The following is a 13,134-nucleotide window of genomic DNA, read 5'->3' on the forward strand; positions in this document are numbered from 1 at the left end:
CTGCTTCCTCCTCTCTCTCTCTGCCTGCCTCTCTGCCTACTTGTAATCTCTCTCTGTCAAATAAATAAATAAATCTTAAAAAAAAAAAAATGGCTGGAGAGGGGCGCCTGGGTGGCTCAGTTGGTTAAGCAGCTGCCTTCGGCTCAGGTCATAATCCCAGCGTCCTGGGATCGAGTCCCACATCGGGCTCCTTGCTCGGCGGGGAGCCTGCTTCTCCCTCTGCCTCTGCCTGCCATTCTGTCTGCCTGTGCTCGCTCTCTCCCCCTCTCTCTCTCTGATAAATAAATAAAATCTTAAAAAAAAAAAATGGCTAGAGAGCACAGAAGGCAGTCTGTACAGCAGGATTTGCAAGAGATCCAGGAGCCCTGAAACGGAGATTATCTTGCCCTTATCCCCTCCTGCTGGGCACAATACAGGTGGCCTCCTGGGTAGCCTGATGGCTTTTCAGTCTTGAAGGGCTTCTTATTAAAATGGAAATGTGCCCCGAGGAATCACTCCTAAACCCACAGTGAAATAAGATTTTTATCTCAGGGATTAGCTGATCAAATTAGTTGATCAAATTAGTTGACAGCGACAGCCGACAGCGACAGCGGGGAGGAAGAGCGGGAGGGCGCCGTGGGCTGAGGGCGGCAGGGCGGATGGTACCATGGAACAGGGCTCCTCGCGTACTTTGCAGGTGTGAGCAGAAACAGCTCTAATGGTTGGTAGCTTTTCATGTTTTAAGTGAAGTAGGTGTTTAACAAAATAAATTCCAATTGGATTGTGGGGGTACTAATATGGTAAACCATGAATTTGAGCCCACTGTCAGGTGGATTTTTAATGTGCAGTCTTTGATAAAACCTTACATTAAAATTGAGATTTGAGGGGTGCCTGGGTGGCTCAGTCTGTTAAGCATCTGCCTTCAGCCCAGGTGATGATCCCAGAGTCCTGGAACTGAGTCCCACGTCCGGCTTCCTGCTCTGCGGGGAGACTGTCCTCTCTCTTTCTGCCCCTCACCCACTCACGCTCTCGCTCAATCTCACTCTTTCCCTCTCTCGAATAAATAAAATCTTGGAAAAAAAATAAAATTGAGATTTGAGTTTTGACATTTTAATTTTTGTATTTTATTAATGAAACAATCTCGTTTTTCTGTATTTTTTTCTTTATTCAGAGTTTGGATAAGCTAGGAAATCCAGACATCAATACAAAAGATTTCCTTGGGAATCTCCCTTAAACCATCTGCAAATCCCTGTTATTGGATACATTTTTAATTTTTTTTAAAAGATTTTATTTATTTATTTGACAGAAATCACAAGTAGGCAGAGAAGCAGGTGGGGGGGGAAGCAGACTCCCCGCTGAGCAGAGAGCCCGACGGGGTCTCGATCCCAGGACCCTGAGATCATGACCTGAGCTGAAGGCAGAGGCTTTAACCCACTGAGCCACCCAGGCGCCCCACATTTTTAATTTTTTAAAGTTCTCCCTTTCATCTAACATGATTGTTGGTCATAATTGTATTCTGTTTTTTATCGCTCTGTTTACTCTCCCCCGCCCCCATCTTTCAATGGCTTAGTGGAAGATTTTTCAGGACTCCATTTTGATGAATCTGTAGTGTTTCTCAGTGTATCTCTGTCTGGTTTTGTTTTGTTCTGTTTTTTGGTGGTAGTTCTATGTGTGAATTTTACACCTAGAACATACAATACATGTAACATACATATTACAATATATCTCGTAGCAACATTTTCTCAGTTTGCACATAGACATCTTACCTTTCTTCGCATCCTTTTACTCTCTCTCATTTATTATAGTCCTAAAAAATTTCCTCTTTATACTCTGAGTACTTCATGAATCAATGTTATAATTTTGCTTTCAATGCAATTTGTAAAATTCAAGAGGAGAGGGAAAGTCTATCACGTTTACCTGTATTTGTAGTCTGTCTGTTGTTCTCTCTCCTTCCAAATGTTCCGAGATTCCATTCTTTAAAAAAAAAAAAATCATTTCTTGTCTGCTTCACAACTGTCTTTAACCATTATTTTAGGATAGGTCTGTTTAAGACAAATTCTTAGTTTCCTTCATCTAAGACTGTCTTGATTTCTTTTTCATTCTTGAAGAGTATTTTTGCTGGATATAGATTTTTGAGTTTCCAGGTCCTTCAGAAGTTGAAGAAAGACATTGAAACTTTCCTCTGGTCTCCACGGTTTCTGATGAGAACCTGCCTTGTGAAGTATCCTTCCCCTCTAGGCGAGGTAGTGTTTTTCTCTGTCTGCTTCCAAGATATTTTCTTATTTTTACTTTTCAGAAGTTTGACTCTGATGTGTCTTGGCATGGATTTCTATGGATTTATCATATTTTCAAATACTCACTCAGCTTCTCAAATCTGTAGGTTCGTGTCTTTTGCCAGGTTTAGGAAATTTTCAGCCATTATTCCGTCAAGTGTTTGATGTCAGTGACCCAGATGGTCAGTCTTTTTATTTAATCGAAGCTCTGGTCATTGTCTTTTCAGTCTCTTCTTTCTGATGTTCAGGTTAGGCAGCTCTGTTGTTCTGTGTTCTTGATGACTAGTGATTTCCTCTGTTGCATCCATTCTCTTGTTGCGCTTTTCCAGTGAGCCTCTTAAATTTTGGTGGTTGTATTTCTTAGTTCTAAAATTTCCATTTGGCTCTTTTTGTATCTTCTGTTTCTTTACTGAAACTTTGCATTTTTCCATGTGTTTTAAGTGTTTATGTAAATGCTCGCTGAAGCATTTTTGTGATGGTTGCTTTAAAATCCTTGTTAGATAACTCCAACATCTGTGTCATCTCAGTGTTGGCCTGTCGATTGTCTTTTCTCATTCAAGTTGAGTTCTTGGCATAATGACTGATTTTCAATTGTATCCTGGTCATTGGACTATTATGTTGTAAGACTCTGGGTCTTATTTACCTTATCTATTTTACCAGAACTACTCTGACCCCATGCTGGTGGGGAAACAGGTGTTGCTACCTTGTTATTGCTGGGTGAAGGGTGGAAGTCCAGATTCCTCATGTGGTTTCCAGTGATACCACCACAACACAGGGTTTGGGGCATCTCTTTACAGCCTGACAAGAGTGGAAGTCTAGATTTTTCTACCTAACTTTTGCAGATAGGAATGGGGCCACAGTGTTTTCACTGGAGTAGACTGGAGTAGAGTGGTCATTGTATAAAAGTTTTCTTGCTAAGCTTCCCATCTCTTTGTCCCTTGGATGGAAAAAGTAGGCTTTTCTTGGGGATTTTCTTTCTGTGTTTTCCTGTTGATATTTTGGGATTGCTGGCTTCTCTGGTACCAAGTCTGGGATATATGAAGCAAACAGCAGCAACAAAAGAACTTAACTCACTGAACTCACCATGTGTCTTTCCTTGAATCCCAAACTGCCTAATTGGTCTGCCTTCTCTCTACCTTTCAGAGTCTTCTTATATTTCTTTTGCATATACATAAATAAAGTTGTTTGCTGTACTTAGTAGAAGGAACCAAGAGAAGTGCATTTACTCCATCTCATCTTGGACCAGAAATCTCCTTGCCATAGTGTTTTGACAGACTCTAGAACATCACACACCTTTCCCTAGACTCTGTGACCTACCATATCAGGAGACCTGACAGACACTCGACAGACACCCATACCAGACTGGTCTTCAAATCTGCAGATATAATGAAATCTACATGTTCATGGCCCTTAACTGTGTAGCCTGCTGTCCTAGCAATATCACAGTTGGTGGAATTTCTCCGTAATGGGAGAACAGCTAGGGGATGCTACCTGTTCTTTCCAAAAGCCTCCTTGACTCTGATACTTTCGTCTAACAGGTGAAATACATATGGGAGGTCAGGAACATTTTTATATGGAAACCCAGAGCATGCTTGTTGTTCCCAAAGGAGAGGACCAAGAAATCGATGTCTATGTTTCTACCCAGTATCCCAAATACGTACAGGTAACTGTGGGGCTGTTGCAGAGGGGAGGTGGCTAAGTTAAGTGGTTTCTGCTGGCAAAACACACCAAGAGCAATTAAAGACAAAAATTCACCATGGGAACTCAAGGAATTTGGAGTACTAACAGCTCTATCCGTTTGGGTATTAATAGTTAAAAACTTTTAAGAGAATGTTATGAAATTGGGCACCTTTTGTTTGTGGATTTATAACTTCAGAACCAGTTATGGAGTCAGCAGGTCTCTTTTGCTGTACTCTTGGCTTTATTAAGAATGTGAAAGAAAAAAGAGGAAAGCCTGCCCTCCAAAGCTTTTAAGTACCTAACTCACATGAAGCAGTTAGGAAATGGTGTTGGACAGAATGGAACCAAATACTTAATCAGCTAAGTCAGCATTTACACAGACAGAAGAATTAAGAGAAAGAAGGGTTTGCTGAGGGCTAGAATCATCCAGAAAGTCCATGAAGATGAAGTCTTCAGTTTGTATTTGTAGTGAGAGTGAAGTTTGTCTCAATGGTGAGAGGAGAGGCCATTTCTAAGCAATTCCACACCAAGATCCAATGCCATTCATTCATTCATTCATTCATCCACTCATTCCTTCTGCAAACATGTATTGCCTCTGTCCTGTATACCAGGCAGCATGCATGTAAGAAAGGGGGAATGACACAGAGGCTGCCCAGGCAGGCATCCGGGACGCATTTAGGAGAGGCTAGCTGAAGCATCAGGATGAAAGCAAGAGGGACAAAGCTAAGGGGTTGACTCAGTAGGTCATACAAGCCGGTGTGATTACCAGAGCAGGCAGGAGTGTGGGAATGTGCGGACTGAAGCCTTTCAGAAGCGGGAACATTGAGAAGGGCCAGGCGAGTGCTGTTTCAGTCCGGTCTGCTCCTCATTCCCTGTGTGATGCCATCACTTCATCCCTCTTGGGCTCCACATCTACAGACTTGAGTTGTTAAGACTAAATGACCTCCAAACACTAGGACGGCAAGGAAGAGCAAAACCTGCATCCGGGGAGGGACCCACAGACCAACTCAGTAATAATCCAGATGGTAGGCGAGAAATGTGTCTGGTAGAGATAGCAGAATGTGGGGAAAAGTCAGGCTGAGAGAGCTTTGCAAGGCCTCAGAATCTCACTGCTTCAGGAAACCTATCCCAAGGGATTAGTACGGAAAGGACACTTTGGATATGGTTCATGGGGAACTTTTTCAAAAATTTATTAGCATAGGGGCATCTGGGTGGCTCTGTCAGCTGAGCATCCAACTCTCAGTTTCAGGTCAGGTCATGATCTCAGGGTCATGGGATTGAGCCTTGCCCTGGGCTCCATGCTGGGCTTGAAGCCTGCTTAAGATTCTCGCTCTCTGTCTGCTCCTCATCCCCCGAGTCTCCGCCCACCCCCTGCCATGCTTTCTCTCTCTCAAAAGAAATTATTAGCACAAAAATATTCTGGAAGGACTACTTAATGATAGTTCTTGCAATGTCATAATAGCTAAACACCACTGACATCAGTTGTGGATGTGCTTAGGTTATTGGAAGCTGTCCTGTTATTTAGTGTAGCTGCACAGTTTTCGTATTGTGTGTAACATTTTGGAATCAAAAACGAGTAAGTCCTGCCCCACTCCCTTGCTGCAGATGGATCGGATTAATGGGAACTATTATCATTCACAGGACATCGTTGCTTCGACCCTGAAGCTCCCAGCTAACAAGGTCATGTGTCATGTCAAGCGTGTTGGTGGGGCTTTTGGGGGGAAGATTTTCAAAACCGGCATCTTGGCAGCCATCACCGCATTTGCCGCCAACAAGTAAGTGGAGAAAATCTGCTCAATTAGATTAAAAATAAAATGAAGTCATGCTGTGCATTCTCAATACTGAGGTTCAGGAGGAAGAATTTGGGTTAAGATTATTTAAAATCATATATGGTATACAAATACACAAAGCTGCCGTTTTATTACAACTTTTTAATCTTATATTGTCATACCAGATACTAAGAGCCAAAATGAGACTCAAGTACCCAAAAGAGTGAAAGCCACAGTAAAAATACCTGAAGAGCAGATAGAAACAAGTCCCAGAGGGATGCTGGCTACTTGTCTTAGCACCTGTGTGTGTGTATAGGTCACTTCAACAATTTGAAAAAAGCTCAACCATATATATAACATATATATATGACCATATATATTATTTATATGTAATATATATGATAAATATATGTAAAATCCTTTATGTGTATTTATACATAACATATTATATATGCTATATAACATATATTAAATATATATAAATAAATATATGTGTTCCTACATATATTTTCTTGATTTAAATGGAGATTTTTGCTTTTGTGATGCTTACCTTTATTTACATTTATTTATTTACATTATATATATTTACATTTTATATATAATATATAAATATTATAATTATATATCTACAGTTATTTACATTATATGCATTTACATTTTATATATAATATTTATATATTTACATTTATTTACATTACCATTTTCCTTTAAGGATCCCAAAACATTACCATGGGAAATGGTCTTTGGAGCAGACACATGTAGAAGGCTTAATTTCTTTGCTGAATGATATGAGTCAGTTCCTGTATCCCATGAAGCCAAATGACCTTGATTCTAGGTCTGTCCTTTCCGAGAGCACTTGGAAATCAGACACCACCTGAGTTCCTCCATTCGGAACCAGTCTATGATGTGGCCCTGGGACCATTTCCCTGTAGCAGAGGTTGTTATCACAGTGGGAAATGTGCCCAAAGCAATACTCTAGGGCCCCTGACACCCGAGACCCACCCTTGCAGAGGTGGCACCTGCCAGGCATTGTGCTCTGAGCCAAGGCGAGGGGAGGCCACGGTGCACGCCTGAGATCGGAAGGGCCCGGGAGCAGTAGCTCCGTCGTCCATGTGTGAGGATGCCCCTCCAGCTCTGGCCGCGAGTTAGTGCCGTCCCCCGGGGCAGCTACAGTCTCCTCCCCAGATGGCAGCTCCTCGGTTGATGGTTTACCGCTCTGCTCTAGACACGGCCGCGCCGTCCGCTGTGTTCTGGAGCGGGGAGAAGACATGTTGATCACTGGCGGCCGCCACCCTTACCTTGGAAAGTACAAAGTGAGTAGAAGAAGAGCGGGGTCGGAAAGGCTTTGTGTCACCGAGATGACATTGCGTGCTGGCAGCAGGCGGCGCTGGGCGGCTCTTTCCTGGGAACTAACACTGAGCAAATCAGCAAACCCTGCTTCTACTTACCTCTCTGTTCCTTGTGCTCACCGGCTACTGGCCGGCTCACACCTGCTTTACTTGAACATGTCCGTTTGTGGAAAAGTACGAACTGGATTTGGCTGATCCAGAGTGAATGATTGGAAAGCCTGTGAGTAGATATACACACATCTGTGAAAGGAGATCTGATAGCAGACGACTTCCACGTTTTCTAAAAATAGAAGAATACCCAATACTGTTCTGTGAAATTATAATTATTTGCCAGCAGCTTCCTCATCTTTCAGTATTAGCAAAAGTATTTCTATAAACTCTGTCCCAGAAATTCCTAGAAAAACTTCTGTAGCAGAAAATAATTATTTTTTGCTTTTATAAGAAATAGATTAACTTGTCAGAATAGATTAACTGCCATGATAAACAACTTAAAAACTCTCAGGGCCTTTAAACCCGTATTGTGTTACTTCTTGCTCAAGTAACAGCTCAGTAGAATCAGCAGGGGTTAGGGGAAAGGGCAGAGGAGAGGAGTCTGCTCTGAAAAATTATTCAGGGATTTAAACTTTTTCCACCCAGTAGGGCCACCATCATCCCCTGAGATTGCATCATGTGGTATGGAAGTCACAAGGCTCAGATGGCTATTCACGGGTACATTTAAATTAACTAAATGAAATAAGAAAATTTAGGGGTGCCTGGGTGGCTCAGTCGGTTAAACATCCGCCTTCTGCTCAGGTAATGATCAAAGGGTCCTGGGATCAAGTCCCATGTTGGGCTCCTTGCTCAGCAGGAAGCCTGTTTCTTCCTCTGCCTGCCACTCCCCCTGCCTGTGCATGCTCTCTCTCTCTCTCTCTCTTTCTGACAAATCTTTTTTAAAAATTTAAAAATAAATAAAACAGAAAATTCAGTTCGATAGTTGCATTAGCTGTATTTCAAGTGCTCAGTAACTATGTGTGGCCAGTGGCTGCCATATTGGACATGTAGATATGGAACATTGCCGTCACCTCAGAAAGTTCTATTGCAGAGCACCACCTTAGGGACTCTGAGTCCTCTGCTGGGTCTTCTGCAGAGGACAGAACCAAAGGAAGAGTGTTATGTGGGAATTTTTTTAGGTACCAGGCGTGTTAAATGTGGGCCTTGCTTCTATTCACGTGTAATAAGCCAGGACTTTGCCATCTAACTCTGAGGGTGGCTGGGCAGCGTAGTCTTCCACGTGCCCAGGATGAAAGACAACAGCATTTGTTGAACACGGCATCATCTCCATCACAACTGGTGTACTTGCATCCGTATTTTTAGGAGATAAGGGATGAGTTTATTTCATCTCATGCTCAATTGGATCTATGTTTAGAATTTGGTTTAGTTTAACAAAGATTTATTAGAGTGAACTTCGTTCTGAAAGAGATTACATTTTAGGGACTAAGGGGGAAAAACATACACATATGAAGTCATCATGAAAACATCATAATATCAGGTTAACGATGAGATGCGCATGGTAAACTATGAGTTGTGGTACGTGCATGAGACATCTTAGAGATGGTGAAACATAAACGGCCTTCGAGGACAGATGAGCAGAAAGGAGGCGTGTGGGTGGTGGGAACGCAGAGGAGGGATAAACCTGGAGTGTTTGGTGGGGTGGTGGTCAGAGGAGGGGGGAATTAGAACACACAGTAATTACTGAGGGGTGGTGGGAAATAAGGTTGGTTAGGTTAAGTGATGCCAGATTGAATGAGGCCTAGAGTTTCAGGATTGGGGTTGAAACTTGATCTTGTAAGAAAGAGTAGGACTGAGTAGGTCCTTGATCAGTCAAGTATCATAACCAAACACAGGTGCACAGGAGAAGGTCATATGATGGCACAGGGCAGGATGGCCTGGGGAGGAGAGAGGGAGCATTCAGACATGAAGTATTTGGGGTCTGAGCTGTGATAGTAGGATGTTGAAGAAATGAGTCCAAGAGCCATGGTAGGATAAAATAAAATAGGAGCCGGTGGCAAACTTGGCAAAGTCCAGGGGAGAATAAAACCACAAACATGACTTGGCGGTTTCTAGTAGAAAGTACCAGGTTGGACAGAGGAACCAATATGGAAGAACAGTGATGAGCTTGTTCCTTCACCAGCGTGGAACCTTACAACAATCTGTTACTGGTAGTTATAGTTACGGAAGCCTTAAGCACAGTGATGACTATAATTATGAAAGAAAAATGATGTCTTCTGATGTAGAGTGAAGACAAGAGATGATATTGATAACACTTGTAATACTAATATTAATAATTTATATTTAGAACATTACCGTGTTTCAGTCACCCACCAAAATTTCCTACGCATTACCTTATTTATTGCCATTTCACAGATAGAGAGGTTATAGAGCTTGTCTGAGATCACAGAACTAGTTAAGTGGCAGAGGCAGGACTCAAACTTCTGGAATTCACAGGCCGTGCCCTTGACAATGACTTTGTTTTGAATCCGTTCAGCAAAAATCACAAAGTGAACTCTAGTAAGTTTAGAGATACTGAAGCAGAGTGCAGATGGGAAGCAGGGATATTGGAAACATATGAAACACAGGAAGATATTTCTGTAAAAGACCTCTAGCAGCACCCAATGGTGCTGAGAGTTTTCATCAAACTGGGTGCGCTGAGAAGAACGTGCTGAGCCCATTGCGAGCCAGCCACCAGACTGGGAGTTTGGAAGATGAGGTGGCCTCAGGGGAGAGAGTTCAGGTGGAAAGGTGGAGCCAGAATGCAAGGACTTGTGGCAAAAAAGGGAGGTTGAGAATGATGGGGTTGGTTTTCTTGAGGAGGGAAGAGCGGGGTGGGCTGAACAGTAGTAATGAATTTTCCAGAAGGGGTTTTTGTTTGCTTTGCTATTATATCTTTCTCTACCCTGACTTTTTCCTTACCCTTTTATCCTTTTTTTTTTTTTTTAAGATTTTATTTATTTATTTGATAGAGAGAAATCACAAGTAGATGGAGAGGCAGACAGAGAGAGAGAGGGGAAGCAGGTTCCCTGCCGAGCAAGGAGCCTGATGCGGGACTTGACCCCAGGACCCTGAGATCATGACCTGAGCCGAAGGCAGCGGCTTAACCCACTGAGCCACCCAGGTGCCCCACCCCTTTTATCCTTTTTTACACACAACAAAACATTTGCTGTCTCAGCCATGTTCAACTGTACGGTTTGGTGGCATTAAGTACATTCACATTGTTGTACAACCATCATCACTGTCCATCTCTGGGATTCTTTTCATCCTGTAGAACTGAAACTCGGGGCCCATTAAGTAATATATCCCCATTTCTTCCACCCCAAAAATCCCCCAGAAACCACCATTCTACTTGCTAGGGCTCTGATTACACCAGATACCTGATATAAACGGGATCAAACAGTATTTATCCTTTTGTGACTGGTTTATTTCACTGAAAATAATGTCCTCAGAGTCCATCCATGTTATAGTATGTGTCAGAATTTCCTGCCTTTTTAAGGCTGAATAGTATTCTGTTGTATGTACCACATTTTGTCGATCCATTCGTCCATTGACAGACACTTGGGTTGCTTCTAGCCCTTGGCTATTGTGAATAATGCTGCTGTGAACATACGTGTGTAGATTGCTTTTCAGGACCCTGCTTTTAGTGCTTTCAGATAAATACCCCAAAATGGGCTTACTAGATTATATTATATTTCTATTTTTAATTTTTTTGAGGAACCGCCATACTGTTTTCCTCAGCGGCTCCACCATTTCACATTTCCACCAGCGGTGCACAGGGCGCCCAGTTTCTCCACATGCTCACCTACACTATTTTCTGTTACTGGTTGGTTGGTGGTTGTTTTCTTATAGTAGCCATTCTGATGGATGTGAGGTAGTCTCTTGTGATTTTGATTTGCATCTCTCTAATGACTAGAGATGTTGAGCATCTCTCCCTGTGGTGACTGGACATTTGAATCTTGTCTTTGGAGAAATGTCTATTCAAATCCTTCATCCATGTTTTTAGTCAGGTTGGGTTTTGTTGTTGTTGTTGAGTTATAAGAGTTCATACACACACTGGATATGAATCCCTTAGGAGATACATGATTTGAAAAATTTTTCTCTGTCTTCTGGGTTGTCTTTTCACTCTGTTGATTGTGTCCTTTGGTATATGGAAGTTTTAAATTTTGGAGTTGTTCTATTTTTTTTCCAGTTCTATTTTTTTTCTTTTGTTCCTGTGCTTTTGGTATCCTCTCCAAGAAATCATTGCCAAACCAATGTCAGGAAGCTTTTTATCTGTGTGAGGAAGACTTCCAAGTAACAAAGTAAAATGTAGAGAGACATGGTCACCAGCCCCAGCATTCAAGATCGGTTCTCTCTTCCTAGGCTGGGTTCATGAATGACGGCAGAATCGTGGCCCTGGACATGGAGCATTATAGCAATGGGGGCGCCTCCCTGGACGAGTCATTAATTGTAAGTGCTTTAAGAAGCAAGTTCACATTCTGGGAAGTATGACATAAAATGATAAAATTCAGAGGATATTCAATAGCTAAATAACTTTTTAATAAATAAGACCCACACTGCAGGGACAACCATGTGTCACTAACTGGTGCCCCCAGAGTGAGCCCAGACATACTGGCTAAGTCTGTGTCTATATATTGTGTCCATGTTTCCCGTACTAGGACTTCTTTTCCCAAGGGCAAGCATTTGACCTCAGTCACAGCTCTGCTGTTATTCTGGCTTGGATCATCCTTGGTTATGGGCTGCCCAGTGCGTGGTGGGATGTCCGGCAACATTCTTGGCCTCTAGTGACTGGATGTCAGTGGCCCAGCTACCCTCTGGTCTCAACAACCAAAAGTGTCTCCAGACATTACCAGGGAAGACAGAGGACAAAATCACCCCTGGTTGAGAACCAGAGCATTAGACCAAATACCAAAACTTTTTTTTTTTTTTTGCCACACTTTGCAGGATTTTTTATTTATTACATTCTGTAGACCCCACATTTAGAGCCTCTGAATGTTTCAAAGTCTTTGGCAGTTGTCTGAAACCTGGGGGGAAATGCATTCGTCCTGAAATATGAACATAAAAAATGATGATTTCAAAAAAAGAAAAAGTATTCAAATCCTTAAAAATTATAGCAGACATTCTTTTAATTTAGGACACGGGTCTGTCTTAGCATGTTTGATGTGACGTAGAGAGGGTTAGTCATTTCCGGCTTAGTTTTGGTCTTCAGTCTCAGGAGGGCAAAATCTGATGAGAATCTGATCACACCAACTCTGGATCTCCGCAGGTGATAGAAATGGGACTTCTGAAAATGGAAAATGCTTACAAGTTTCCCAACCTGCGCTGCCGGGCGTGGGCGTGCAAAACCAATGGGCCATCCAACACAGCTCTGCGTGGCTTCGGCTTCCCTCAGGCGGGGCTCATCACTGAGTCCTGTATCACCGAAGTTGCAGCCAGGTGTGGTCTGGCCCCCGAGAAGGTAAGGCTAAACTAGTCTCTCACACACAAGACATCAGGCTCCAGAGCAGGGAGGACCCCTGGGGGGTCATTCAGGTTGAGGAATTTGGGTCCAGAGGGGCTGAATGGTGTGCCCGGGGTAAGCCAGCTCACTAGTGAAGACAGAGCCAGGACTCCAAAGTTCAGTGAGCCTTGTCTCACTTGGGCTCTTTGCCCAGAATCCTTCTGGAGACAGAGGATCTTGAAAAGGGAGCTTCAGACTCCAGCTCATTTAGTGAGAAGGTAAGTGCTACCCACCAACGAGTCCTGTCAAGCCCTTTTTTCTCCTCCTTGAACATCTCAGGCAGCTGTCAGAAAGTTTCAGTCATTTCAGTTACTAAAATAGTTTCCTTTCTGTTCTTGAAGTCACCGTCGCAATTTCATCCATGATAAGCTCTGTCCCCCTCCCTGTGCCTCTTGCCCTCAGAATCCTGGAGCGGAGTTAGGGTGGGGAGACCCGGCGTCCATTCTTTCCCAGCTTCTCCACTCTGGGCATCCTGCTGTGCTGTTGGGGCAGAGAGGGAAGGGAGGGCCTGAGGAAGCAGCCTTTGCCCAGCGAGCTCTTGTCCCCTCCGTGCT

At 43.0% G+C, this 13,134-nt stretch overlaps 1 protein-coding gene across 1 annotated transcript in view; it reads left to right on the forward strand.

Moving 5' to 3' along the window:
* Positions 1-13,134, forward strand: part of AOX1 (aldehyde oxidase 1) — an 82,295-nt gene that overhangs the window by 50,116 nt on the left and 19,045 nt on the right. The window contains exons 21-25 of the mRNA XM_045078530.1: positions 3,791-3,915; positions 5,574-5,707; positions 6,927-7,014; positions 11,443-11,529; positions 12,347-12,538. Coding sequence (XP_044934465.1) covers positions 3,791-3,915; positions 5,574-5,707; positions 6,927-7,014; positions 11,443-11,529; positions 12,347-12,538 — 626 coding nt within the window. The remainder of the gene's footprint in view (positions 1-3,790; positions 3,916-5,573; positions 5,708-6,926; positions 7,015-11,442; positions 11,530-12,346; positions 12,539-13,134) is intronic.

This window comes from Mustela putorius, unplaced genomic scaffold (assembly GCF_011764305.1).
Source record: "Mustela putorius furo isolate JIRA1106 unplaced genomic scaffold, ASM1176430v1.1 tig00000275_pilon_pilon_pilon, whole genome shotgun sequence".
In the NCBI taxonomy this organism is placed as follows: domain Eukaryota; kingdom Metazoa; phylum Chordata; class Mammalia; order Carnivora; family Mustelidae; genus Mustela; species Mustela putorius.